This window comes from Ascochyta rabiei, chromosome 15, assembly GCF_004011695.2.
Source record: "Ascochyta rabiei chromosome 15, complete sequence".
Classification (NCBI taxonomy): Eukaryota; Fungi; Ascomycota; class Dothideomycetes; order Pleosporales; family Didymellaceae; genus Ascochyta; species Ascochyta rabiei.
This window is the reverse complement of record NC_082419.1, coordinates 633,894-660,110: the sequence shown is the minus strand read 5'-3', so window position 1 is coordinate 660,110 and position 26,217 is coordinate 633,894. Positions and strand designations below refer to the sequence as shown.

The window sequence follows — 26,217 nt, the reverse complement described above, 5'->3', positions numbered from 1 at the left end:
CCGTCGTCGCCTCTCTGCGCCATTCGTTCTCTAGGAACCGCAGCAGGATCCCAGAGTCTCTCTCTCTGCGCACACCAGTCTTCGCCTTCACCCTCACCCTCACCCTCACCACCGCGCTCTCCACCGCGCTCCACCCGCTCCACCCGCTCCTCACGCACACGTGCTCGTCCCTCACGGCCAGCCTGGCTGTTCTGCGCTCTGCTCTGCGCTCTGCCCTGCGCCCTGCCCGCATAGAAACTCATCCACGGCTCGCATTCCGCGCTCTCGAGCACCACGCCCTTGCCTCGCACCCCCGCTGGCGCATCTCCGTGTCGACAGCGCCTGGCGCGCAGTACCCTCGCTTCGAGTCTAGCATGCACAGCGATTAACGCAACCTCCCGCCTTACACAAACCCAAGGGCGCCCGCGGTCCTACACATATCTACCCGTGCTCCCTCCCTGCCCGACGCACAGGCGGCTCCTCCTCCCTTTGCTGCCCACCACCTCTGCTGCACACGTCTTCGGTGTCTTTTCTTCGCACCCTCGCTGCATCCACTGCACCCGCTGCGCCCACTGCACTCGCTGCACTTTGCAGGTGAGTCGTGTCTTCAGCGCCGCAAATCCACCGCAACAAGCGCTGACGCCTGAGTCTAGTCCAGCTTACTTCCACTCCACCTCCACCTCCACCTCCACCTCCCCCTACAGCCTGCTCCGCCCACTAGCCACACCACCCCGCGCAACCTCACCGCGCAACGCCCACAACTCCTTGTCGTAGCATGGCCACCATGACAGGTAGTGTACGTATGCACCATACTCCCAGCTGCCCACAAACTAACGAGCTTGCTCCAGACGAGAAACCGCGACTTTGCAGGGGGCATCTCACTCAACAATACAGATACCGATCGCTCAACCTACACCTGGGGCAACAGCATCTGGAACTCAAAGCCAGTCGGCTCTGGCTTTGGCCCTACACCCCGAGATAACTCGCGGCCCAGAGGTATGTGCAACACGCAGCCGCACGCTCGAGCTCTATGGCAGCAGTCTGACACTACCACAGACGGCAATGCCCTTCTTGGCGCGACCGCCGATATCGCCGAGGGCAAAACAGGCTCCGGTTCTCTTGTATCTTCCTCAGAATCCGAGTGGAGACAGAGTCGCCAGTCGCAGGTCTGGGGAGACAATTCCCACATCAGGAGCTCTGGCGTATCACCCGCACGGAAGCGTTCCGTTGCACAAAACCAGAACGCACCCCAGTTTGGCGACAGCCCATCCTCGCTCTTCTCCGTCTCGCGAACTGCCTCCGTGAACCACGGGCAAGGCGCAAGAGCCCTGAAGCCACTTCTCGATCCTACCTCGACCAACTTCACTTCGCGCAACGTCGACTCGCTAAGCAACAGTTTCTCCAACTTTGGGTTTGGACAGGCCGAACTTAGCCCGCAACGATCCGATCCTGCCGTCTCCTCGTGGCCGGACGCAGCTGTTCACTCGCCCATCGACGATCGACGTAGTGTAACAGGATCAGACCACTATGGCACAACCAGTGGCGCTCCCTCGCGCAGCGGCAGCCTGCCGCCCTCAAGACATGGTGCTGAAGGCGGTCAGTATAACCCTTATGCTGACTCCTTTGCTCGATATGCCCAGCCAGGCACGCGTCAGAACTCTTCCTTGTCCCACGCCAATCCTCGCCCCTTCCAGGAACGCAATGGCTCAATGCACAGCGAGTCGCTGCACCTCTCGCAAGCCCAAATGAAACTTGAACATGAGCAAGAGCCCCGTCTTGGCGCGCACAGATCTTCATTCAGTATCAACGCTTTTACGCCAGCCTTCACACCTGCAAGTCAAGGGATGAGCGACCCGAGCGACCCCTATCAAGATGCACAACTGCCCGTTCAGCCTGAGGCACAAGGCATCCGTAGCTCAGGGACATACACACCTGACAGCTGCACCAACGGCCAGGTCAGCGACCCTAACGTACAGTTCCGATCAGTCAACTACGACGCCCGCAGTGCGCCAAACGGCAACACCGCGATTCGACAAAGCCCATTCTATTCGCATGCTCACACTCCCCCTGTACATGATTACCTCAACCCTACCTACCGCGGCGAACAAGGGCTCAACCATCCAAACAATATCGCACTTGTGCAGAACAAACTGGCCGGGTATCAGATCCAACTGGAACGGCGCAACGTTGCAGCCCCTCAGTACTACCAACAGTACCAGCACATGCTGCCAATGAATCAACTGCGCAACCCTCAAGCCTACCAGTATGCCATGCCGAACGGTATTCCCATGACTGCACTGCCACCACATATGACTATGGTCCAGATGGCACCCATGATGCCCGTTCTCGAAGCTCCTCGGGGTCCTCGGATGCAGCAGGCCGCAGACAACATCGGTGCAATGAGTCTCGTACTCGACTCTTTCAAGAAGGAGAGCAAGCAAAACAAACGTTGGGAGCTCACCGATATCTACGAGAACGTCGTCGAGTTTGCTGGAGACCAGCACGGATCTCGCTTCATTCAGCAGAAATTAGAGACTGCCAACAGCGAGGTCAAAGACCGCGTCTTCCGAGAGCTGGAGAAGAACGCGCTACAGTTGATGCAAGACGTTTTCGGAAACTATGTGATTCAGAAGTTTTTCGAACATGGTGATCAAATCCAGAAACGAGTCCTGGCTGGAAAGATGAAAGGCCACGTATTTGCACTGTCAAACCAGATGTACGCTTGTCGAGTTGTGCAGAAAGCGCTAGAGCATGTACTCGTGGACCAGCAAGCTGCCATGGTCAAGGAGCTTGAAAAGGACGTTCTCAAGACTGTGAAAGACCAGAACGGCAACCATGTCATTCAGAGAGTCGTCGAGCGAGTGCCGATTGAGTACATCCAGCCTATCGTTGACTCTTTCAGAGGCCAAATCGACGGTCTTTCGACCAACTCCTATGGCTGCCGCGTCATACAGCGACTGGTTGAAAAGATTCCGGAGCCCCAACGCAGGTTCATACTCACTGAGTTACATGCAGCCGGTCCCAAGCTCATCACCGACTCGTACGGCAACTACGTGGTCCAGCATGTCATCGAGCATGGGCTGGACGAAGACCGCGGGAAGATGATTACACTGATCAGGAATCAATTCCTCATGTTCAGCAAACACAAGTTTGCTAGCAACGTTGTTGAGCGCTGCCTGATCTGCGGAACCGATGCGGAGCGTCGCGAGCTCGTATCGACCGTCATCACAAAGAACGAGCGAGGTGAAAACAGTCTGCTGAGCCTACTCAAGGACGGGTATGGCAACTACGTCATCCAGAAGATGCTCGAGACACTTGGCCGCCCCGATTATGAAACCTTCGTCGAGGCACTCAAGCCTGAACTAGAAAAGGCGAAGAAGATCATCTCTGGCAAGCAGATCCTCTCGGTAAGTGCTTCTTCTCTCACCACTACCCATCACTGTACTGACGTCGCCTAGGTCGAAAAGAAGATGTACCGATTTGATCGTGCTGACTCTCCCACCGAGACACGTGACGACCTGCCACCCACACCAGGCTTTTCGAGCTCGGCACAGTCATCGCAGAGCAGCACACTCTTCTCCAACTCCGCGTCTATCACTGACGAACCTGTACATTCGGCAAGACTGACCTCGAAAGCTTTATCCTCGGTTTCTGAAGGCGTAAAGCTCGAGGAAGCCACCTCATGAATGACTCGACACGAATGTAATGTTCACAACGCGTACCGCTACTCTTCACATTCTTCGTTACATGCATTTGTACTGGGCGGGTCGGCATATTCTACTGTTCATATTCCATACTTCTTGCGATTCTGACAGATATCACTTGCGCTAGTCGGCACACAAAGGCGACTCGGTCGGTCTGTCGCACAAATTTTGCTAAAAAGAGCATCGGGTATTGCACAAAAAGAGAAAAGAAGGGGTTACGGCCGACATGGTGTATTAATGGATTGCCACGGTATGACATACTTACGACGGGTTCGCTGGGCGCTGGTAACAACAAGGGCTGCGCCTATCACGGGTTTATAGAGCGACGAAGGGGTGCAAGATAGTAGTGCTCGTAGATGTCTGTGAAAATGGGATGGACATAATGAAACTATTATTGATACACTACATCACAGCCAAACACTGGCCCCAAGTCACTCACTCTCTTATGTGTTTGTTCCTCTCCCATGGTACCCAGACTCGGATACGATTGCAGTCCCTTGCCTGTTCAAGAGTGAGGACGGCGTGCGGTTTCGTATCTGCAAAACTCGCTTCATTGTAGATGGAGTCGCACAGATGAACATGAAAGAAAAAAAGTGTACGTACAAACCATGCAACACGCAAGGAAAGAAGGAAGGAAGGAAGAAGGAGAAAAAAGGGAGAGAAAGTCGCCCTATTTAAAGAAAGATATGGTATCCTCTGCTTCCAGGAGCCTTGGAACATACTAACTCTGTTCGTATGTATGCTGGTCTGGCCCTCTTTTTCATTTCATTTCATTTTATTTCGTTTCGTTTCGTTTCGTTTCGTTTCGTTTCCTCGAACGTACGTAGCGGAGTCGAAGACAATCACAACACAACACAACACAGCACAGCAGAACATAACCCCATACCCCAGCCAACCTGCCGCCAACCACACCGCCCAGCGATCACTCATCCTAGAGCTACCAAGCCCTCCAGCCAGCACGGCCACTGCGACATCTCCGGCTACCGCCGCGCAACAACAACAAGACAGCTGAAGTTGTTGCTACTCCGTATACACACCCCCGAACGCCTTGCTGCGCATCAACTTGCGCGTCCCCGTTCCCGGCGTGCGAATAGCGGCGGAACGAGGCGCTGGCGGTGGTGATGTCGTGCGGGTGACGGCTGCTGGTGCTGGTAGTGAGGGCGGTGAGGGTGATGGTACAGAGCGAGAGTAGTCGCGACTGTGGCAGCGACGACGATGGCGTAGATTCGGTGCTCGTTTCTGTGAAGGAGATGCGTTGCGCTTCTGTGATGAAGTCGGTGGTGAAGGCGGCGGTGATGGTGGCGGGGTTGTGATGTCGCGTGGTGGTGATGTGCGTCGTCGCTTTGGGGACGGTTGGGTGGTGTGCTCTTGCTCTCGCTCTTGCGAGGTCGAGGGGAATTTACGCTTCTTGGGTGGAGAGGGCTGGTCTTCGAGAGGTAGCTGTTGGCGAGTAGTTGTGCCAGGGCTCAGTGCTGGACGCACTGTTGAGCGGTGAGCTTGAGGGGCGACCGGTTCTGGGTTTGTTTCGGTTTCGCTTTCTTTCGCCGCCCGCTGAGTCTCCTGGGTGGGAGTGGGTTTATTGGCTGTTGTCGAGGAGATGTTGGTCGTCTGCTGAGCGACTGGCAGCGCTGGCTTGTCGGTCGGTGCTGGTGAAGCTGCTATGCGAGGTTCAGAGAAGAGAGGAGCCTCGACAGAGGAAGCGGACGACTCAGACCCAGTCTTAGACTCGGAATTGTCACTGTCTGAGTACGTGATTTCTGGAGTGGTGGACCAGTGTGCGAACGGGAGTTGCATGTCTTCAGCTTGAGTCGTGCTCGTCTGCACTTGTATCTCTGGAACAAAACGAGGCACATTCTCTTCCTGAGCGGGCAAAACAGCGTCAAAACATTCCTGTGGGATAATTCGGTCGTCCATCGAATGGGGCGAGTCTGAGCCGCCTTCTGGTATCGGAAGAAGTGAAGTCCCGCGGCCGTTCACGCCCTGAACCATTGCGATCACAGTTGGAGGGCGTGTTGACAAGGGTCGCGGTTCGTGGAGGGGTGTATCGATGGCGTATCCCCCTGACGGAAGATCGTTAGTCTTCAGAAGCAGCTGATTGACCCAGTCGGGCGGCGTATATTCGTCAGGCGGGGGTGTAGGTGCTGATACGTTTTCCTCTTCGGAAGACGACGAAGAGTACAGGTCTGTATCATCGTAGCTTAAGCCGTAACCCTCACGACGGGGCTGCTGAGAAGACTTCATATGCTGTTGGCTAATTGCCTCAGCTGACCCCTCCGATGTCTCAGTAACAGGTGTCTCTAGGTCATCTAATCCATCGGCTGCATCAAATTCGTCGTCGGGTACGTAGCTATCGTCCTTTATAGCTGGCGTAGGTGAAGACTCAAATCTAGTAAAAGGTGGGCTCGACTCGGGCGAAGGAGCAGAAGATCGACGGTCGTGAGGATATGGCGTCATGGTGGTGTTGGGATGTGTAAGATAGCTAGAGTAATCCAAGTCCATCATGTCCTCGTCGTACTGCCCACATTCAACTCGGAGCTGATTCTGGTCTGAGATGAGCAGGTTGCAGTCGTCAAGGGCATTCTCCTGAATATACAAGTCGCTTCGTGGTCCTCGTGTCTCTAGAGGAGAAGAAGGCTTAGTCTCTGGTTGAACTGGAATGAGCTTGGGCTCCTGAGTGCGTTTGGTCCAGTCCAGGTCAAGTTCTGGAAAGAAACCGCGCTGAGCCCGAGCCCGAGCCCGAGCACCAATGGTGTCTGATCCCATCTGCTCTAGCATCACATTACACTCGTTCTCGCGAACACGTTTACGTGTATATTCCTCAACCTTAGGCGCTTCATACGTCCGCTTAAGTTCCTTAGTCACTTCATTTGCCTCATTCTTCGTGAGATGCTTGTCCAACATACACAACACCTTTGGCTCCATGCGCATCAGAAGCTCTTGCGGGTGTTGCAGCAGTGCTTGATAGCTTGGATGGTGCTGGAAGAGATGGATGATGTGGTAGACTGCGAGCTGGATCTTGGCGCGGTCGCACTTGTTGCGGTTCAGGTATTTGTAGAGGGCGGAGGCACCCATTGCACTTGTCGGGAGGCCGGCGAAAAAGGCAGAGTAGTGTGACAAAGAGGTGGGGAGCGGCATTTCACCAAAGAGGAAGTTCGTGATTGCCTTTGCTATGGCAGACAGCGAGGAAGTTGAGCCTGCAGCAGGCATGTTTGACTTGCGGTTTGTATTCATGGCTGTGTTGTGGTGGGTTATGTTGACAACGTGGATACGGTATCTGCAGGGTACCAAACCGAAGGGGCAGTCGTGAAGTTGTCTTTTGCTGGATGTGCTTCGGTTGAATCGCAAAACCTGCGCGGTTGTAGACTATGTGGTAGTAGAAACAGTGAATATCGACCGTCGAATGGGGAAATAAATAAACGATGGCGGCGGCGAAAAGTGAAAGCAAAGTGTGCGTGTCGTCGCCGCAAAGGTTGCTGCGGCAGTACTGAATTGCGGAGACAGTGAAGTACGATGCGCTTCACACGGCTCGATAAAAGAAACGATGGGCGCTATTTGAATGAAAAGAATTGAAACGACCTAACGATACGGCACTCATTGTTCAGCTCGACTCAGATTTTCAGATGCTCGTGACTTGCACTCTTTGCAGTGCTTGCAGGACCTGAGTGGTTCGAGCCAGCAGTGTTTGTCAACTGTCTTATCATCGGCAATGCAATATCAGATAGAGAATCACCAATCTTTCCCCTGGCGAAAGCCAATGTCTCTGTGTTGGGCGAGACACTACTTGATGATACATCTTAATACGTGACGTTCACCTCATTCATCAGACATCGCCTTGAGACGAAGAGAAAAGGTCTTCACATCCCCTTAACCCTCCCCTCCCCAAACCTCCCCAATCCCGCACCCTCCCTCCCGTACCCGGCACCAAACCCAGCTCTCTCCCCTACACGTCCATACCCATATCCATTTCCATACGCACCACCAGCACTACGATCATTCGCCAGCGCAGAACCATATATGTACTGCGTGTCAACGGTGCGCGCGCTCCACGGCCTGCCCTTGTATTTCTGCGCGAGGAACTTGGCGAGCATGATGCCGATGAGGAGCCAGAAGACGGCGAGGGCCAGCACAAAGGGGAGGAAGAAGGACATTTCTTTTTTTTTTCTTTTCGGGAAGTGAGGCGGTTGAGGTGGTTGGGATGTTTGGTCGTTGATATCTTTTGAGCGCTTTAGTTGTTGGAGGTGGAGATGGGGTTGCTGGATAGGCCTGGGCGAGGCTTTGCTATGAGAGGAAGGAGAGAAGAAATGGAGCGAGCTGAGGCGGAGGAGCTGAGGCGGAGGAGCGGAGGTCGTCGACTAGCGCTGGCGTTGCACTGCACGGCTGGGGTCAGCTCCGAGGTTTGTGGGGTAGCTCCGGTTAGGGTGGTAGTGTGTGGGAAGGAGGTTCCGTTGTTGCCGATTGGCTTGACGTCACGGTATCAGAAAACAGACTGCACGATGGCAACATGAGGAATAGAGGTTACATGATGGTAAGGCGGTGAAATTAGTGCTATTAGTACGCGAGGAGGGTATATGCGCATAGCCAGGTAGGGTCGAGGAAGCTCTGCAAGCTTTGGTACACAACACAGCGCAGACTATGATGCAGGCCCAGCGCCTCTACTCTCCTCGTCAGCCTGCTTCGTCTTCTTCGCCCTCTCTTCTGCAGCCTTTGCCAGTATCTCTCTCCTGTTCAGACTCCCTGTAGCCACGCTCCCACCAGCGCTACTCACCAACGTGCCTCCATCCCCTGCACTCCCCAGCACGAACTCGCCACCAGTCCAGCCGCCATGGTCGCACATATTCATCTCCTCTTCACTCGGTTCATAGAACTCCTGGTTACCCACGCTCTTCCCACCACTCTTCCAATCATCCCGCTGCACCTCCCTCTCAATCTGCTTGCACAGCTCCCAGAAATTGCGATCATGCGGGCCCCACACATTATGCGCCAGCTCGTGACACAGCGTATTGCGAATCGTGTTGTAGTCCCTGTACCCATCGTACGCGTCTGTTCGCAGGCGCAGCTCGATAACCTCGCCCTGATTGCGGTTCAGCCCGAGCGTGCGCGACTCCTGCGTCGTGTGCATGGCTGGGTCCATTTCCGTCAGCAACGGCACGCTGAACTTGTGCGTGCGCATCGCGGCCTTGATGCCGGCGTCGTCGCGGAGGCGCTCGAGAAACGCTAGCGATCTCGATGGGTTCGGCAGGTAGGGGAGTGGCCGGAGCGTGTGGAACGTGTACGTTGCGTCGTCCTGGATGCGCTTGTAGTCGCGGTTGCGCGCGGGTGTGGCGGCTTTGATGGGCCCGGGGCGGCGCGGAGCCGAGGCAGCGGATATGCTGGCGTTGAGCGAGGAGACTTCGGCAGTCGTGCTGCCCATGAGGGTGATCTTCTTTGTGTTGAAATCGCTGAGAGGTATCGCGGGGTTCTTGAACGGTGGCTTTTGCAGGCCAAGCTTGCCACCAATGAGCAGCTTTTGATTTGACGGTGGTATGGATAACTCTGATGAGATTTTCTCTGAGAGCTCGGATATTGTGGCATCTTGTGCAAAAGTCAAAGTGGTCGGTTTGCCATGATGTGTGAGGGTAACTTGCAGCTCGTCGGCGGCTGAAGGCGATTCGGTGGCCATGTTGGTGGCGTACGAGTATGAGCAGGGGTAGGGAGACGTAGAAGATGTGCTGACTGCGAGTGAGTGATGATGTTAGTAGGTGATCAAGATATGAAGCTTCGCAGCTAGGTGCTGACAATGAGCCCGTGGCGCCAGATATTCAGTGACGTTCGCGAGGCTTCCATGTCCAACGCCATCGGATATTTGTCATCCTCCGCTCCGCATCGACGTCGGCATCACCCAATACCGATCGTCTTGAGAGGAGCACAAAAGCAATGACATTTCAAGCGTACGTTGCAAGCATCCAGGTATCGATATACGCCAGTTACACCCCATAACCCCATTTTTGGACTCCAGCGCACGGCTTTGCACGCCCAACCCTAGACGCCACTTGAATGATGCAGCCAAGACACAGCAGCCATGACCCTCCGGTACAGCTAAATCACGCCCTCCATGCCCATGGGCACCTGGAACCCACTCAACCCCTCTCCCGCACTTGTCAGTCTCGCGCAAAGTTGCAAGAACACCACCGTTTCGGTCGCAGCAAGGTAGTTTAGCGTATCCAGCAGAATCTTAAGGTGCCTGGTAAAGCTGTCTTCGTACTTTGTGAGCATGTCGAACATCCTATCGAGCCTTTGAGGGTCGAAAACAACGTGTCGATGTGACGAGTTGGGAGGTTGAGAGGAGATGGCGTCGTTGACCTGTTGGACAAGGTCTGGGTCTGACGTGACGAGGTAGCGGGAGAGGGAATAAGTGAAGGTGGCAAACATGTTACACGTAGACATGATTTTGTTGTTGATCTGTAGGTGCATCAGCGATAGTTCGGTTGAGAAGCAAGGCAGAGACATGAACGCACCTTCAGGAGCTTGCTGTTGGTAAGCATGCACTCCTTCAGACATGTTGCCAGAAAGTCAACGTGGTCCTGCATCAGCTCATCTACCGTCCTCTTCACCCCCTCCCCGGTCACATCTTCATTTGCTTTTCCTTCTTCCTTCAGTCTTGACATAAGTGACACCCAGTTCGGTTCGATGACTTCTGCGGTGCAGTAGTAGGTGAGCTGCTGCACGAAGACCATCATCCGGGCGCGCAGCGTCCAGGCTTTGCGTTTCCACTGCTCGATACGAGGATTCTTCGACCTGTGTTTCCACATCGAGTTCTTGCCCTGCTCGCCCCAGCACTTGCCGAGATCGGTTTCGAGATGCTTCAGGCTGAGCAGGAAGCGGAAGAGGAGTTGGTAGCGTGTAAGCGTAACACGGCTAACTACCAGCGAGAGCGGGAACGGCATGTTATAGTCGAACACAAGTGCCTGGTAGCCTGTGATGTCTTTGTCATTCGTGATGCTGTCTGTGTTGGCAGGAGTGTAGTTGGATATCGAGGTCGCGGCTTCCTGATCGAGACCTTGGACGTTGACAATCTTCATTAACCAATTGGTGAGGCCCACATCATTAATTTGAACCTTGATGTCTTCTTTGTAAGGGTCTTCGACAGCCACGGAGCCGGCATGACGTGTTGCGAGGTCGAGGAGGGATTGTAACTTGCCAACATTGACATGTTTCGCTGGTTTCTTGAGCTCCACCTCACCCATTTCGAGGAAATAAGTGAAGAAGTCGGAACGATCGAGGAAAAAGTAGTGTTTGAGGGAACGCAGTCGTGCGGGCAGTTGATGTGTGGTAAGAAGAAGGTTCAGAAGAGAAGAATTGGCGGATGCGTAGGCGGAATTGACGTTGTCCAGGAATCGCGGGTCATCGAAGCTGGTAGGTGCATCCTCGACGCGTTTGCTGACATCGACGCCACCGCATTCGCGTACAACATTGAGGTACTTTCCTGCCAGCAGCACTTTGTCTTTGACCGCTTCTAGCTGCGGCGGCACAAGAGCGTCTCGGACAGTATACCGCTTCTCCCAGTATTCGTCGGTATAATCCTGGTCTAGGCGCTCGCGCTTGATGCTCCGTTGCTCTTTGACAAGGAATTCTGAATGAGGGTCCTTTATGCCTCCGTGGTGTAGCCACTCGTTCAGCATGGCCATGTACGGTCTGCTGGCCTCTCGCAGAAGTGTCGTGAGCAGCGTTCGAGCAGCAGGGTCGCCAGACATGGACGATAACCGCCTGGTGATCAGACCCAATACGCTGCCGCCTTTGCACATCTTCTTGACCGTAGCTCCTCCCTCGCGCAATGACTCCAGGATGTTCTCGAAGTCGTTGGTGTCGTCGTCGGTCTCCTCGTCCTTCTCGTCTTCCAGAATGCCGTTCGCCTTGAGCAATTCGATGCCGGTTGTGTAGAGCTGAAAGAGCATGTGACTGGTCTGCTTCATGTGCAGATTCAGCACATGCAGTGTGAAGGAGTCGTTGGTCAAGGATTGGTGCTCCAGCTGGGCAATCAGGGTGAGGTAGTCCTTCAGCAGCCGCCGTATCGCTGCGCACAGGGCGTGGTTGACGGCGCCATACTGGTCCCGGCTGAGCACCTCGACGCACGTCTCGACGGCAATGTAGTGGGTCGCGGTGCGCAGCATGGCCTTGGTGAGGTCCTTCAGACTGGGGTCGAGGCCTGGCAGCAGCTTGAACTGCGGGCCCAGCAGCCGTTCCTTCTCCTCGTGGGGGTTGTATGCGTCGGCGAAGCGGAGGTACTGCCCCTCGAAGCCCATGAAGACGAACAGCAGATCCTCAATCACGGCCTTCTCCTGCGCGTCGAGCGACAGCAGGGCGAGCGGCGTGGGCTGCAGGGCGGCGGGCGCGGTCGCAGCGAGCGGGGGAATCGATATGCGCGTGGCCAGCGGCGCGCTCGTGTGCGGTATCAGCGAGGCCTGGGGGTCCCACGGCGGCGGCGGCGGTGGCTGTTCGGACGGCTGTCTCGATGTTGCGCTCCTCGGCGGCCACTCTGCCTCGCGCGCCTGTTTCTCTGCGCGGCTTCGGGCATGGGCGCGGCTCTCGGTCGACTGCTTCAGCGGGCTTCGTGTGCGCCGTACCTCCGTCTCCCTCTCGCGCACCTCGCGCTTCTCTGTGCGCCGCTCTCTCAGCTCGGCCGCCGTGCCCATGGCACCTGACTTCGTGCTCCGGTGCGACGTCCTGGCCGATTCGCGCCGCTCGTCCCCCTCGCCAGTTCCGGGCCCTGTCCCTATCCCTGTTCCTGATGCGACGCGGGGTCGCGCGGTGGACGTGTAGTTCGCATTGGCCGAGCGTCGTTCGGCGGTCGACAGCGGCTTCACGTTCGCGGGGTGACGAGAAGACATGGCGGGGGCGGGCGCTCCATAGAGGTTGGCCGTGTTTGCTTGTGCGCCAACAGTTTGTTGTTTGTTGTTGCGACTGCGTTGGGTAAACCGAACGAGGGACAACGACCAACGAACAACGCGTCGAGGGCTCGCTTATGTGGGGCCCTATGATGCAGCAAGGCCCAATGCAAGGCTCGTAAACACTCATTGCAAGCAAGCAAGCAACTGATGAACGGCGAACAATCGTCATATACACTCGTTTCATTAAAAGCCTAGAGTAAACGCATTACTACAAAAGAACGCTAATCATCGTCATCAACATCTTGTCTCATCACAGATCAATCGTCTCATCCATGTGCACACTCATAATGTCCCTACAGACACACTGATTGGCACTCATGCCACCACCTGAGAACTCATTAGCACCTAGGCTCCAACAACCGATTCGGTCCTGTGCACAGCATCTACCTTCTCTTCATACGACTCGAAAACATGCGTGCCCTCGAGCGTATCGCCCTCGAACACATCGACCTTTGTGCTCGCAAACTTGCGCGCTGGAATCCGCTTCTCGAACAGCAGATCCAGCTCTGCGAAACTGCGGTCTTTGGGCTCCGGCAGCCGGAAGTATGTGTACACGATGCTGAGGAAGCAGGACCCCGCCCAGAAGAATCCTGCGTAGTTGCCCCAGTTCCACTCTCCGGGATTGAGCATGTAGGGCGTCAGCACGGACGTGATGATGCCGACGACATTGTACAGGTTGCGGCCCAGCACGACCGTCTTGATCTGAAGACGGCGGGTGGAGAGCTCGGCGACGAGCGAGTAGCATACCGTGCCGACGGTGAGCTGGTAGAACATGGCCCACACAATCATCATCGCGCCTGTCGCCAACGCGCCTTGTTCGCGGTGTGCGGCTGGGACGAGTCCAAGGAAGCCCATGACGAAGAGCATTGCGCAGAGGCCACACAGACCGTAGAGGTAGAGTGATCGACGGCCAATGCCGCACTTCATCAAGAACCAAGCACCGAAGACACCGGCCATGTTGATACCGTACTGGCCCATGGCAAAGTCATACGAGGTCGACGGGTCCAGACCAGCTTGCTGCAGGAAGTACGATGAGTATCCAGAGAAGGCATTACCACTCAAGTTCTGGATAGCCCAGGCCATACAGACGATTTCTGTGCGGCGGAGGTCAACGCCCTTGAAGCAGTCCAAGTAGCTGGCACCCTTGGTGATCTTTTCCTCCAGCGCAGTGGTATGAACCATCATGGCAACAGTCTCTTCGGCGTCAAAGTCAGTCTCGCGATCCAAGCTGGTGAGTCGGAGGAGAGACTTCTTCGCATCTTCCAGGCGACCCTTGCGGACGAGCCACCAAGGCGACTCGGGAGCGAGGAAGACACCGATAATGAGCGGCACAGGCCACATCCACTGCAAAGCGTAGGGGATGCGGTAAGACCATTCGTCCTCGCGGGTGACCATGGCTCTGATCACCCCGATCCCAATGACTTGACCGAGACCCCAGCAGAAGTTGACATAGGTGGTCACTGAGATCGTTAGCTTCGAACTGACAAAAGCAGTCATAGCATGGACTTACAGTATCCGCGCAGCGCAACAGGACACACCTCGCTCGCATAGGTGATGGTCAGCGTTTGGAACACTCCCCAGGGGATACCACACAGAATCTCCGCAACCAACAGGTGAACCACCGTCTGCGCCGTGAAGAAGATGGCCGTGAAGCAGATGATCAGGAAAAGGCACGCCATAACGGTGTATCTGTAACCAATAGCCTCGCTGATCCACCCATTGAGAAAAAGTCCAATGATCTCGCCCACAATGACACCGTTCGACAACCCAGCTTGCCACGGCGCGGGGATCTCCCAAGTGCCGTTCGGAAGCTGCTTGCCGTACTTGCGCTTGAACTGCGGGAAACCGAAGAAGTTGTTGAGCAAGCAGACGTCGTAGCCTTCCATAACGATACATGTGCTGATCAGGACCGACCAGCCGATCGCCTTGGGGTAGAGCTTGATGCCCTGCCACAAGGTCATCTTGTGCTCCTTCTCGGTCGCAAGGCGCGCATCGTTGATGACCTTGTCGGCAGCGCTCTTGTGGTGCTGCTCATGGTCATCGTAGAGGGGTGGTGAGTTCACCGCCGCGGTGGGCTGGATATCCTTTCCTTCCGCCATACTGGTAGTGGGATTTGCCCCTTACACGAGAGTCGCACGGATAGCAGCCGGTAGCCAGGGACGCGGTAGCGGGACTTTGTGGATCCCTTGTGTTGCAGACTCCACTTGGGAATGCCGTGAAGAGAGCAGAAAGCTGTGGAACGGATGTCACCTGAACGGTGGGGGTGAGACGACGTTGCGGCGCTTTCCTCCTCAACTTAAGCAAATTTTCTGCGGAAATGGGAAACATCTCGAAAGTCGCGTGCAAACTGAGAAGCTAAATCTCCTGCGGCCTCAACGCAGTCTGATTGGCACAAAAGGTGGGGTTTCCTCCCAGAGCAGACTAGACGACATCTGCCAGCGCCTTAGAAACAACCGAGGATCAAGGGCCGGAAGACCCAGGCCAGTCTAGTGAGCTTGGGCGCATGTGAGCCTTGGTAGTCGAAAATGGAGAAACGCTTTGCCCTGGGTCGCAGCACCGCGATTGGCAATCGGCGTCTGATGGTTTGCACGACGGAGGCATCAAGCATGGTGTTGACACTTAGCTGCAGGCTTCTCCGCGTTCTGCAGGCCATGGCGCCCGCTAGAAAATCTGGGGAAGAAGGAGCCGCTGGCGGATGTTGGCGCGGAAAGCCTCAATGCGGCTCTTAAGGCAAAAAGTTCCGACGTTAGCGCGTGGGCAGAAGGCCCTAACGGAGCAGAAACAGCAATTCCCGCCGCCTAAGGTGCGACCCCGGCTCTTTAGACAACGTCAAAGCTTGCGAGAGCATTGAATGAATGTATTGAGGCGCTCAGCGATAGTTGGGGCAAACATGACCATTTAGCTGACCACCTTGATCAAAAGCCGGGCTCAATGGACCGTCTCTGTGTCGGCCGTCCACTGTTGTCATCGTTCATCTGGGTGGTCTTCTCTCCCTCCATTGTTGTCAAGCTACTTGTGTTTCGGTCTCCTACGGCCCAATGATCCAAGACTGGATTTTCAAATCGGGTTGATGAGTTGCAATACCGGAATATTCTGACCACTTTGCACACTGAGTTGTCGATCTGGGCCGAGGAACAGGGCACGTATGGGGCAGGTTTCTTTGTCGTCGTTCATCTTGAGCTGCCAGTATTGTCCAGAGTGATCATTGGGGGTCCATTTGGAGCAGAATGTTGCTATTGGTGCCTTTGTCATCAATAACATCGAGGCAGTGGGTGCTGGCCTGATACGAGATTTTGAGCACATGCACCGCACCAAAGATCTTGACCCCTAGATTCGCTCTTAGTGGAGTGTCAGCTCTCGGTGCCGAATGGACGAGTGACCGTTTGATTCTCGCTCCTGCAGTAAGACCCATTTGATGCTCCAGATGTCGGCCCCTGAGCCGGTTTCCGCTGGATCACGCCCCGCATGCCCAACTACAAACGCATCGACCTGATACGAACAAAGCACAAAGACACATATGTATCCATTGCCATCGCTGTCGTACGGCTTGAATTCGATCTTAGCACTGTCTTCTGCAGCCTGGAGCGCTTCATCATCCATCATTTGCGGACTGGGCTACCCATAGTCATCAAAGTATACAACGTGGCTAATGCTGGTACTAGATGAGTCCAAAGCCATGCTAGTGGAGCAACGAGTCGGAGTGTCTACTGGTGAGCGCCATGCAGGAGAAGCCATAGTCAGCTGCTCGGAGCAGGACTCCGGTTTATTATTTAATACCCTTATGCTGTTTCAGTTGGTGAACGCTGGGGTGGTCGGCCAACGAGAAGCCGTTAGCTGAGATGACGTGACTTGGTACCAGAACTCTAAAGAGGATATTGACGTAGGTAGGATAATAAATATATGATGCAGATCAAACTAAACAAACCGAAAGAAGTTGTAAGAGTCCGGTACTTGTGTAGCGAGGGCACCCTCGACGCGCACCAAGCCGACGCTCATGCTCTTAAGCGATCTTTATACTCTAGTGGTTTTAAAGACATCTCAGCTAGAGTCTTTGCGTTAATTCAACCAAGGCCGCCAGGTCTTACGCATAGTCACAGGAAGGACTGTCATACTGAGTTTACTCTCAGTCTCAAGGTGCCTAGCAGTAGCAACAGGCCAATCCTTTGTCCCTTCCATTGGTCCAGCCTCTGTATGCTGCAGATTAGATCAGCTTAGCAATACTGGAAACTAACAGTAAGAACTCTTCAAAGAAGCTAGAGAGAGGAACGGGTCGCAATATCTGTCCCACCTGGTGTAACACGGGCTGCAAAACACCCCATCCTCGATCCTGTTGCGCTAGCTAGGGAATCGAGTGGAGAGGGGTCGCTTGCGGTAGGCAAGGATGTCTAGGGTCAATCTGAGTACAGTCGTTAAGCTGTTGGCGAATTGAAGTTATATGTCAGAGTGCTTTGGTATGAAATTAGGGCAACATATACCAAAACCGGTCCGGTATAGAAGAAGGCGCTGTGCCCCTACGATCTTGTACCCCGGTGGGATATTGATACTCCACGCATCTGCTCCTAAGTGATGTTAACATGATTTGTATTTTTTTTCAACATCTTAGGTACCTTCTTTGAAGAGACATCTCGTGAGGATGACAAGATCTACGGGCTCTTTTGCTGTCCTTTTGGAGGCTTGGTGAATTCGGTGATTTACAAAGGCACTAAACTCATTAATTCAGTACATAGAGGTGCTCCACCGTGTTGCGAAGCTCGTCAAGCGATCCGGTCAATGATTCGAGCCAGTAGGATGAATCGTGAGGCGAAGACAACGGAAGCAGCTCAGGCATGCAAGAAACAGCACGGGAAGCTGGAGAATAGAGGAGAAAGCATGAATCGCAAGAAGCACAAACAAAACAGAGAGGGGTGTAAAAGTGAAAGTGGATCCTGTCGCTAGTACGGCCTCTGCAGGGGACATCATTGAGAAGGACGTCATTAACGGAAACGCTGTGGGGAAAGACAGGGGCAAGATGTGCGCTGTAGTGAAGTTGTCCAATCGGTGTGGTTGGAGAACGATTGCTGTTTTATAGAACATACCTCGGTAGATATAGAGTCTTGACTTTAAAAAAAAAACGAATGCCGACGTTGGTGAAAATATTCTATATCGACAATATGCAGCTCGCGATACGAGGCGAAGCGCACCGATGGCTCCAGCCTCCGGTCCTGTTTGCTGTTGTCAGGTAGGCGAGGCTATGCAAGGATAGCTGAGTCAGGCGGCATCTCCACGTTTGGTAAGTCGTGCGGGTGCAATGAACACTTGGGACACGTGATGCGGGAGAAGTCGTGCAGTTCGGACAAGCGTTGCCTAAGATATCCCGAGGCCTGTTGAGCTTGGAAGTCGTGGATCCACTCTGCGTTCCTCGCGCGACGTTGAAATGCCCTCGTGGAACACGCTGGGATAGACCAGGTTTATGGGAAGTACGATCCCAACGGCGCTCGACGTCTCCCAACTCCATGGCTCGAGATGAAGATCGCAACGTTGACCGTCCTGTCTCGATGCAACTTGATAGACGTGCCCAGAAGTGCAGTCAAGCAAATGGTCGCGGACCTTTTGCGGCTTGATTCGACTGGACACCAACTTGGCTCCAACGATGCTCCACCTCGACACGATGCGCTTCCGGAAATGAGCCGAAGCGTAACCAACCCTTACACGACACGGCCTCGGAACTCCCTGATCTGGCAATCCGCGCGCACTTTGTAGCCACCACCAAGCACGGCCGTTGTGGAGGAGCAAATCATAGATGGCGTCCTGCAGTTTTTTCGATCCCCACCTCCGCACCATCCCCAAAATGATGCAACGATCCCCGCACTCCACAGCGCGGCTCAACAAACGACGTCATCGTCATCCATAGCTTGAGCGGATGCTGCATGACAACTGTGCGCTAGTAGAATCAACTGTGAGAACGAATTCGGTTACATCGTTGGGAGCATTGTTGACCAGCCATGATTCATAAGGCCGGCCAACGCGCCCTCTGCCCTGCTTATCGTACATACTTTGCTCTCAAAGCCTGGCTGGGACTTGTCTGTCTCTCGAAATTTATCCTGGTCTTCTTCAGTACGCGTCGAGACGCCCGCAAGCTATCATCATGGGCAAGAAGTTTTACGGCCTCAAGGGCACAAAGCTCAACATCGCTATTGCCGTTGTTGCGGGTACTGATTTCGCCCTCTTTGGATATGGTACGTTCAGCCCGTTACAGTTTCTTCCAGCTACTTACCGTAGTCTCCAGATCAGGGTGTCATGGGTGGTCTGCTCACGTTGAGCTCTTTTCTAAGATACTTTCCCGAAATCGACACCGCAAACTCACCTGGAGGTAATGCCAGCCATACTGCGACAATCCAGGCCATTACCGTTGGTGCATACACACTAGGATGCTTCTTCGGCGCTGTGGCCACCATCTGGCTTGGCAACATGCTCGGGCGCAAGAAGACAATCTTCATTGGCAGCTGTATCATGATCGTTGGTGCTGCTTTGCAGACTTCAGCGTTTGGCCTGGCCCAATTGATCGTCGGACGCTGGATCACTGGATTCGGCAACGGCATGAACACTAGTACGGTTCCCACATGGCAGTCTGAGACATCAAAACCCCATAGACGAGGACAAATGGTCATGATCGAAGGCTCGCTCATTGTTTTCGGTGTCATGCTGAGTTACTGGCTTGATCTGGGCTTCTCCTTCCTCGAGCCGAGTTCCATCGCCTGGCGCTTCCCCATCGCCTTCCAGATCATCCTCGCAATCTTCATCCTCATCTTGATTCCCGGACTACCTGAGAGTCCCCGTTGGCTCGTACTGAAGGGGCGAGATGACGAAGCTTGGGAGGTGCTGGCTGCGTTGAGCGACCTTCCAAAAGAAGACAAGAAGATTGTCGCAGAACTCCAGGCTGTCAAGGATGTTGTGTTCGAGATGTCAAGAGGCGGATTCAGGGAGTGCTTCAAGACCAACCGCAACAGGAACTTCCACCGCACCGTGCTAGCCTATGTGAACCAGATGTTTCAGCAGGTAAGTTCGATCAGCAGCTCTCATAGCCAAGATCTAACAACAAGCGTAGATCTCAGGCATCAATCTGGTCACATACTACGCAGCAACAATTTTCGAGAACTCCATCGGCCTCTCACCTTTCATGAGTCGCCTGCTATCCGCTTTGAACGGCACGGAGTACTGGATCGCATCATGGATTGCCATCTTTACGATCGAACGATTTGGACGCCGTGCACTTATGTTGTTTGGCGCTGTGGGCATGAGTATCACCATGGCTATCCTCGCAGGAGCTACCAGCAACATTGAAAACAAGGCCTGCGGTCTCGTCGCCACCGTCATGCTTTTTGTCTTTAACTCCTTCTTCGCTGTTGGATGGCTGGGCATGACCTGGCTCTACCCTGCCGAAATCACACCACTTTCAATCCGTGCCCCTGCCAACGCAATTTCCACCACAGCCAACTGGGCCTTCAACTTCATGGTGGTGATGGTGACGCCTGTGGCCTTCGCCAATATTGGATATCAGACATACATCATCTTTGCGGTCATCAACGCCGCTATAGTACCCAGTGTGTACTTCTTCTTCCCTGAAACCGCCGGCCGTTCCCTCGAGGAAATGGACGAGATCTTCCACAAGACCACAAACCCGTTCAACTGTGTGCAGATCGCAAATGACTTGCCGCATCGTTTCGATAGGCACGGTAATTTGCTCGTAGACTACAACGACACAGAGGAGGCAAGAGATGTTGAGAGGAGGAGGAGCTCAGTCACTGGCGCGTCGCCAGGTATATTTAAAGCGGAACTAGACTCGAGGGAGCATAACGAAAAGGTCTGAAGTGGCAGTGGCATCTAAAGGACCTTAGAGCGTACTCTTTGTTGCTCTCAGCTAGTATCACTATGCCAATCCGATATCGATGCTGTTCAACATGAAATCCCCGAGAAGAACAGGCTTATCGTGAAGTCCGGTACAGGGACACGTTATTGGTGGGTAGACAGATCCATGCCAATTCCCGGTTCACCTTAACCGTGGAAACACTCACGGGTGTATGACACACCTAGTGCACAAACGACTCATGGAAACCCTCCAATATCGCTTTCGCCATTGAGAATCCTCGCTCCGTCGTAGTTCTGAGCCACCAGTTCAACTCTGTGTTCAGCACGTATTCCACATAAGATCTCTCGCATACCACATTCCACCTGTCGACTACCATGCCGAAAGAGATATAGACGCCTGCTGCGCGATATCGCAACCGCAACTCTCACCACGTCAAATCCTCAATGATACGATCCATGAAACACTCCCAAGGTACTTAGGTAACAGTCCCCTTTCACGCACTTCCCTCTCCTCCCCCAGCATCACAGCGGAGCAACACCAGCCGCTCGAGTTCCTGATACTCGTCCGACCGTTGCTGCGCAAGATCAACCGCTGCTCTCTCCTCTCCTCTCCACTGGGTTTGTAGAAACGCTCAAGAACCCGTGGTCAGAAACGATATCATGTCAAAGTTTGTATTATTTTCTGATACTTCGTAACAAGGACACACAAGAGCCAAGCAGGGCCTTTCATCGTCCCCTAACCTTAGCGTGGTTCATCTAGTGGGAAGTGGGGCTCGGGGTTTGCGAGGAGAGAGCGACGCTGACGCGATGCCCTGCCGGAGCACTGCTTTGTGGTGATGGCAGTGGAGTGTTGGCTAGAACGTTGTTTGTCAAAACTAGACATCAGGTTTGTGTCTGTGTCTATGTCTACGTGTATACCTGTGTCTATTCTAAACAGTCACAGGTTTTCAATATACACAAAAATCAGGATGCTTTTGAGCTTTCTCCGGCACTGATATGCCTCGTCTTTTCGCCTGCAGCAGCGACAGCGTGGCCGTCATCGAGAGCCAGACCGCTGTTGAGGCAAGGATCCGCAATATCCTGCTTCGCTCGACCTGTGTCACCCTTGTGCCCTTGCGTAGTAATGCGAAGGAAGGGGACAAAGACCACACCAATAAAGGCGACGCCTACGCAAAACCAAAACACTGCCGCGAAGGGCTCAACGACGTTGTTCGCATAGTATCCGGACTTCGAAGGGTTGCTCTTAACAGCGTCGAAGATGGCAGTCGCGATTCCGTAGCCAACAGCGGTGCAGAGTCGCGTCAAGGTCTGGAGTAGCGAGCCTGCCATCGACTGCTTGTTCGCAGACATGGAAGAGAGAACGTACATCTGCTACAGTTAGCAACAGGAAGCCTTTGCCAGACGGAAGAAACACTCACGTTGGCCACGATGAACTGGAGGTCTGCTCCGATCACACACAGGCACAAAGCAGGGAATGAGAACGCCCAGTACGAGTCCCCATATCGTTGTACAGCAGTAAGAACGAACGATATCACGTACGCCCACGCGCCGATGCCCATGATAAGCTTGTTCGAGACCTTGTGTTGGATCAACGCGGCAACTAAGTTTGCAAGCACTCCTACTACAACCATAGGCAGCATATGCACACCGGTCATGAGAGCAGAGTACCCAAGCTCGGTCTGGAAGTAAAGCGCCAGCCAGAATGTCTGTACTGGGAATCCGAGGAAGCCAAAAGACAGGATGAGAAGTAACTACAACTGTTAGTGGTGCGTATAGGTGGAACAGGCCAACTTACCAAAGAGAAATCTCTGTCCTTGAAAACGTGCATGTCAACAATAGCGTAGGGATACTTGAGCTCCCACACAACGAACGCGATAATCAAGATCAGACCGAGGAACAACAACACCAGCACATATGGCGTCTTCCAGCCGTTTGGAGCGTCACCTGCGAGACTGAGAGCGGCGCAGAACATCCCAATACCAGCAATGGTCATGCCTGTTCCTGGCAGATCCAATTTCTTCAGTGTCTCTGAATCGAACTTCTGCTTGGGCATTGTGTCCACAGGCACTGTTAATGCTGCGACAATCGAGGTGAGGAAGTATGTGATCGCGATCATGTAGAATCCAGCTCTCCAGCTGAAGAGCTGCGTGAAGAGTCCGGCGAGGATGGTGCCGAAGACGAAACCAAGCGGATTGCCTGCGCTGAAGCAGCCAAAGGCCTTGTTCTTTCTCGGGCTCGGTCTATCGTATATCGTACCGAGTATACCTTGCGCCGGTGGAACTGCAGATGCCGAAAATATACCCAAGATGCCGCAGAGGATATCGAGTGTAACACCGTCTTTGGCAAAGCCGGTACCCAGGCAGACGATGGAGAAGAGGAACATAGAGCCAATAAACATAGACTTGCGACCGAAGAGATCAGCAACGCTGCCAAAGAAGAGAAGTAGAGAACCGGCAGATAGACTGTATCAAAGTCAGTTCTTGGCCTGTCTAGTTGGAACGTTGTACCCACGATACTGCAGCGTTCATCCAAGTGGTTTCTGCGTTAGTCATTCCAATATCTCTGGCCGCGAAAGAGCTCATAACAGTGATTGCACCAGTCAGGATGCTCGTCATAGCTACAGCCATTGTGACTGAGAGTACAGAGAGACATTCCTGGAGCGTCGACTTGAAGCAAGCTGGTCGCGCGTTGGGGTCCTCTTCGTCGCGTGCGCTGATTGGTGTCGATGGCCACCTGCCGATTTCAGGATCGGTACGCATATTGGATGTCTTGTGAGACAAAGACGGCGGTGCGACGTTTTGAGGTGGTGCGGAGCTACAGCATGGTCTTGTAGAATTCGGCAGTTTTATGCGAGAGCAGCAGTGAAAATATCCATGTCTGAATGAAGATGGGTGAAAGCGTACAGTAATTAGACGCGGAAGTTGCCCGCACTCAACACCGACCATATCCGCTCGTCTAGCCCGATCCAGCGATACTCTTCACGAATCCCGTTCTTTCACAAATGGCAATGTCGTGCGACGTTACAAGGCTGAGGCATGTTTCTAGATTTTTTGTCCGCTTTATTGCTCTTGCAGTCGCTCTGGTTGAGTTAGAGGAGTACCGTCTCGAGTAGTGTATTCATGGCAGCATATATATGATTAAGAAGGTATAGACGTGGGTATCATTTTGTTAGCATACAGTACTTTTACAACTTGAAGACCTTCCAGTCGCCCAAGTCCATTCCCTTCAACGCACCTCCAAGTGGACCTTGCACTTCCCTGCCGTCCATCCAAAGCTTTCCGCCAGCCCAGTGCTCGATGAAGCCATCGGGACCAGAGACTATGATCAGCTTCGATCCCTTCTCTTGCGATGCGCTGACCATTCTTTTGGTCACATCATCAGGCTGGATAAATGTGTTCTCTTCATCGACGTAGTACTGAACACGCAGTCCCTGCGTGGCAATCGTGTTACGTTCTTTAAGCGCGTCGAGCTCTTTCACAATCAGTCCTTTCTCCTGGAGTTTTTCGCTTCCCGTTGTGTCGTCTTGAGAGAGCCCGACTAGTGTGGCAGTCTCACTGGAGCCAATGAGGACACTCTTCCACCATCCCAATCGATTTTGTGAGGGCTTTGGAGTCCCTTTATCATCGCTGATACCACCTATGCATTCCTCTCGCCGTCTGTTCGCCCAAAGAATATGCATCTGGCTGCCGGTCCTCCTGCTCAATGCTTGGGCAACTTGCATAGCTGGCGCAATGCCTGTTCCTCCTGCCAAAAATATAACCTCCTTGACATTGCGGGGCAACTCGAATTCGGCATTTGGACCACGGACTTCTATCGTTGCTTGCTCTGGCAATTTGTGCAAGTACGTCGACACTTCTCCTCTAGTCTCTTGTCGTATCAGCAGCCTCATGTCCTGAGGCGCATTCTCGTCCTTCTTGCCGTCGGCTGTATGCGGCAGAGGTGTATATGCGCGTGCAATCTGCAGTTGTGGCTGCTTTATCTGCACACTCCAGACGCTACGCTTTTCCACCTCTTTGACACTTTGCGAGTCAGGAATGCCATTGGCATTCCGTAACGTGAAGATTGCGCTGGTCGAAGACACGGGCTGTTTATCGACGAGTGTGTACGGTGTGAACGTGTGAGGGTTGAGCGATTCGTCGGACGCTTTGGAGAGGCCGAAGAAGCGATACGCGGCGCCGCCAGCCGCAGAAGTCCCGAGAATGATCAGGGGACCAGCCCGCCGCTTGACCCAGGACATAGTGAATGTACAAAGAGAGTGTGTTGTATTGATATTGGAGATGCACCCGGCCGGCATCGCTCGGGAAACTGGAGCTTGTGGTGGCCCAAGCTCAGACGCTAGCTGATCTGAACAGCCTGACCGAGTACACCTTCTTGACCCCCACCTTCTTCATCACACCCAACAAGAAATTTGAACGGAACCCCTCGACTCTGGAACATGACATCCCAGAATCACTCCTTCCAGCCAGGGCTCGATCGCAACCGGGCGGAGCAAGAATTAGCCTCAGCGAGCCTGACCTGCTGACAGCTGTTGTCACAGCAGATAGTGGTGGTGGCGTCTGTCATCTTTAAGATGTTTTGAAGAGGTCCATGGTCGCCGCTCGTGACTGGTCCGCTGATAAGCCTCCACGCAAGTTTGACGCTGTCTATTGGCCTGGTGCTGTGCTAACACTTTAGCCCCCAACGGTTTGCATTCTCTTAGACTCCATCTCACGTTCTGCATGTTCGCCAAGCTTTGTGAAGGCACTGAAGGTGGCTCTGTCGAGAATCCTTGAAACTGGTAGACTCCTGTTATTTGCTAACCGACGCTGAGCTCACAGTTGTGCGCTGAACCGTTGACCAATCGACGAGCGACCATCTTGATCTATCCCTGCGTCGAATGAACACCACACCCGATGGCTCTAACCTACATCAACTGACCCGCTGTGCACAGCTTGCAGACCGTGTACGGTTGTTCGAATCAGAGGCCCCGAATCGTGCGCGCATGTGGAATTGGCAAAGCAATGCTGACAGGTTTCTTGAACGTATCAGTAGAATATACTCAGGCTCATGGTTTGTATGCCCAAAACCCATAGAAGGCGTGACACATTATGTGCGGCGTTCAGGCTGATAGTGTGCTGCTTACAAGCCGCTTCTTTTTCCACTGATTAGAGGAGGCAACTCTCAGGCAAGGACCGAACATTGCTTCAAACCCCAGCAGCTGATAGCTACTACGCGGACAACGTCAACAAAGTCTGCGACGAAATGACATTGCCGACTAAACTGCGACTTCGAAAGCCATTCTCATAGCCTGGCAGTCGCATTCATGATAACAACACCAGCATGCGCGACCCATCCCATGTTTGCCCAGCATGTGGCTGCAGCTCCCCATGCTGGTGGTGGCTTGGACTGCCAGATTTCGTCAGACTTTGCAGAGCTTTTGGGGGCCAAAATTCGACAGGCTGCTTAAACAGGCTGCAGTGCCGAACTTACAGCCTTCAGCCTTTCTTTAAATCTCGGCTTCGCGCGTTTAGATAGAAACGAACGATATTCTCGTCTTTGTGTCTATTGTACAGTCGCGGCGCAACCACCTCCCTAACCAACATGGACCGATCTCCATCTCCTGCGCCATGAAGTGCCAATACGGGGCATGATGTTCCCCCAATTTCACAACTCGACCAGTCAAACATACATTATATCCATGATGAAACCTTGCACGACCTGGGAACCCCAGCCTCTTCCACCTTTTCTCCCTCCATTGCTTTTCTAGAAAACTTCTCCAGGGACGG

The 26,217-nt window shown here is 53.7% G+C and overlaps 9 protein-coding genes across 9 annotated transcripts, besides 11 other annotated features; 2 read left to right on the top strand and 7 right to left on the bottom strand.

The window, feature by feature from the left end:
- Positions 1–81: 81 nt before the first annotated feature.
- Positions 82–160: a tandem repeat.
- Positions 161–190: 30 nt separating this feature from the next.
- Positions 191–226: a tandem repeat.
- Positions 227–643: 417 nt separating this feature from the next.
- Positions 644–675: a tandem repeat.
- An 88-nt stretch (positions 676–763) lies between these two features.
- EKO05_0008674 (mRNA binding protein puf3) lies at positions 764–3,665 on the top strand (the record flags this gene model as incomplete). The annotated part of the gene is made up of 4 exons (XM_059637348.1): positions 764–773; positions 874–975; positions 1,036–3,386; positions 3,438–3,665. The coding sequence occupies 4 exons, from the start codon at positions 764–766 to the stop codon at positions 3,663–3,665; spliced, it is 2,691 nt and encodes an 896-aa protein (XP_059493331.1).
- A 637-nt stretch (positions 3,666–4,302) lies between these two features.
- Positions 4,303–4,330: a tandem repeat.
- Positions 4,331–4,461: 131 nt separating this feature from the next.
- Positions 4,462–4,495: a tandem repeat.
- A 23-nt stretch (positions 4,496–4,518) lies between these two features.
- Positions 4,519–4,562: a tandem repeat.
- Positions 4,563–4,703: 141 nt separating this feature from the next.
- On the bottom strand, positions 4,704–6,914 carry EKO05_0008673 (uncharacterized protein; the record flags this gene model as incomplete). The annotated part of the gene is made up of 1 exon (XM_038946595.1): positions 4,704–6,914. One exon carries the CDS (start codon positions 6,912–6,914, stop codon positions 4,704–4,706), a length of 2,211 nt encoding a protein of 736 aa, XP_038796211.1.
- Positions 4,794–4,860: a tandem repeat.
- Positions 4,960–5,046: a tandem repeat.
- A 623-nt stretch (positions 6,915–7,537) lies between the features above and the next one.
- Positions 7,538–7,831, bottom strand: EKO05_0008672 (uncharacterized protein; the record flags this gene model as incomplete). Its single annotated transcript, XM_038946594.1, has 1 exon — positions 7,538–7,831. The coding sequence occupies one exon, from the start codon at positions 7,829–7,831 to the stop codon at positions 7,538–7,540; it is 294 nt and encodes a 97-aa protein (XP_038796210.1).
- A 156-nt stretch (positions 7,832–7,987) lies between these two features.
- Positions 7,988–8,028: a tandem repeat.
- Positions 8,029–8,313: 285 nt separating this feature from the next.
- Positions 8,314–9,342, bottom strand: EKO05_0008671 (uncharacterized protein; the record flags this gene model as incomplete). Its single annotated transcript, XM_038946593.1, has 1 exon — positions 8,314–9,342. One exon carries the CDS (start codon positions 9,340–9,342, stop codon positions 8,314–8,316), a length of 1,029 nt encoding a protein of 342 aa, XP_038796209.1.
- Positions 9,343–9,758: 416 nt separating this feature from the next.
- EKO05_0008670 (gamma tubulin complex Spc97/GCP2 subunit Alp4) lies at positions 9,759–12,547 on the bottom strand (the record flags this gene model as incomplete). The annotated part of the gene is made up of 2 exons (XM_038941820.1): positions 9,759–10,121; positions 10,178–12,547. The coding sequence occupies 2 exons, from the start codon at positions 12,545–12,547 to the stop codon at positions 9,759–9,761; spliced, it is 2,733 nt and encodes a 910-aa protein (XP_038796208.1).
- Positions 12,134–12,152: a tandem repeat.
- Positions 12,548–12,952: 405 nt separating the features above from the next.
- Positions 12,953–14,706, bottom strand: EKO05_0008669 (uncharacterized protein; the record flags this gene model as incomplete). Its single annotated transcript, XM_038941784.1, has 2 exons — positions 12,953–14,067; positions 14,118–14,706. The coding sequence occupies 2 exons, from the start codon at positions 14,704–14,706 to the stop codon at positions 12,953–12,955; spliced, it is 1,704 nt and encodes a 567-aa protein (XP_038796207.1).
- Positions 14,707–18,731: 4,025 nt separating this feature from the next.
- On the top strand, positions 18,732–20,453 carry EKO05_0008668 (uncharacterized protein; the record flags this gene model as incomplete). Its single annotated transcript, XM_038941810.1, has 3 exons — positions 18,732–18,822; positions 18,873–19,642; positions 19,692–20,453. The coding sequence occupies 3 exons, from the start codon at positions 18,732–18,734 to the stop codon at positions 20,451–20,453; spliced, it is 1,623 nt and encodes a 540-aa protein (XP_038796205.1).
- An 885-nt stretch (positions 20,454–21,338) lies between these two features.
- Positions 21,339–21,378: a tandem repeat.
- A 37-nt stretch (positions 21,379–21,415) lies between these two features.
- On the bottom strand, positions 21,416–23,211 carry EKO05_0008667 (uncharacterized protein; the record flags this gene model as incomplete). Its single annotated transcript, XM_038941655.1, has 4 exons — positions 21,416–21,820; positions 21,871–22,203; positions 22,248–22,914; positions 22,964–23,211. The coding sequence occupies 4 exons, from the start codon at positions 23,209–23,211 to the stop codon at positions 21,416–21,418; spliced, it is 1,653 nt and encodes a 550-aa protein (XP_038796204.1).
- A 425-nt stretch (positions 23,212–23,636) lies between these two features.
- On the bottom strand, positions 23,637–24,689 carry EKO05_0008666 (Cytochrome-b5 reductase; the record flags this gene model as incomplete). Its single annotated transcript, XM_038946592.1, has 1 exon — positions 23,637–24,689. One exon carries the CDS (start codon positions 24,687–24,689, stop codon positions 23,637–23,639), a length of 1,053 nt encoding a protein of 350 aa, XP_038796203.1.
- Positions 24,690–26,217: the final 1,528 nt, after the last annotated feature.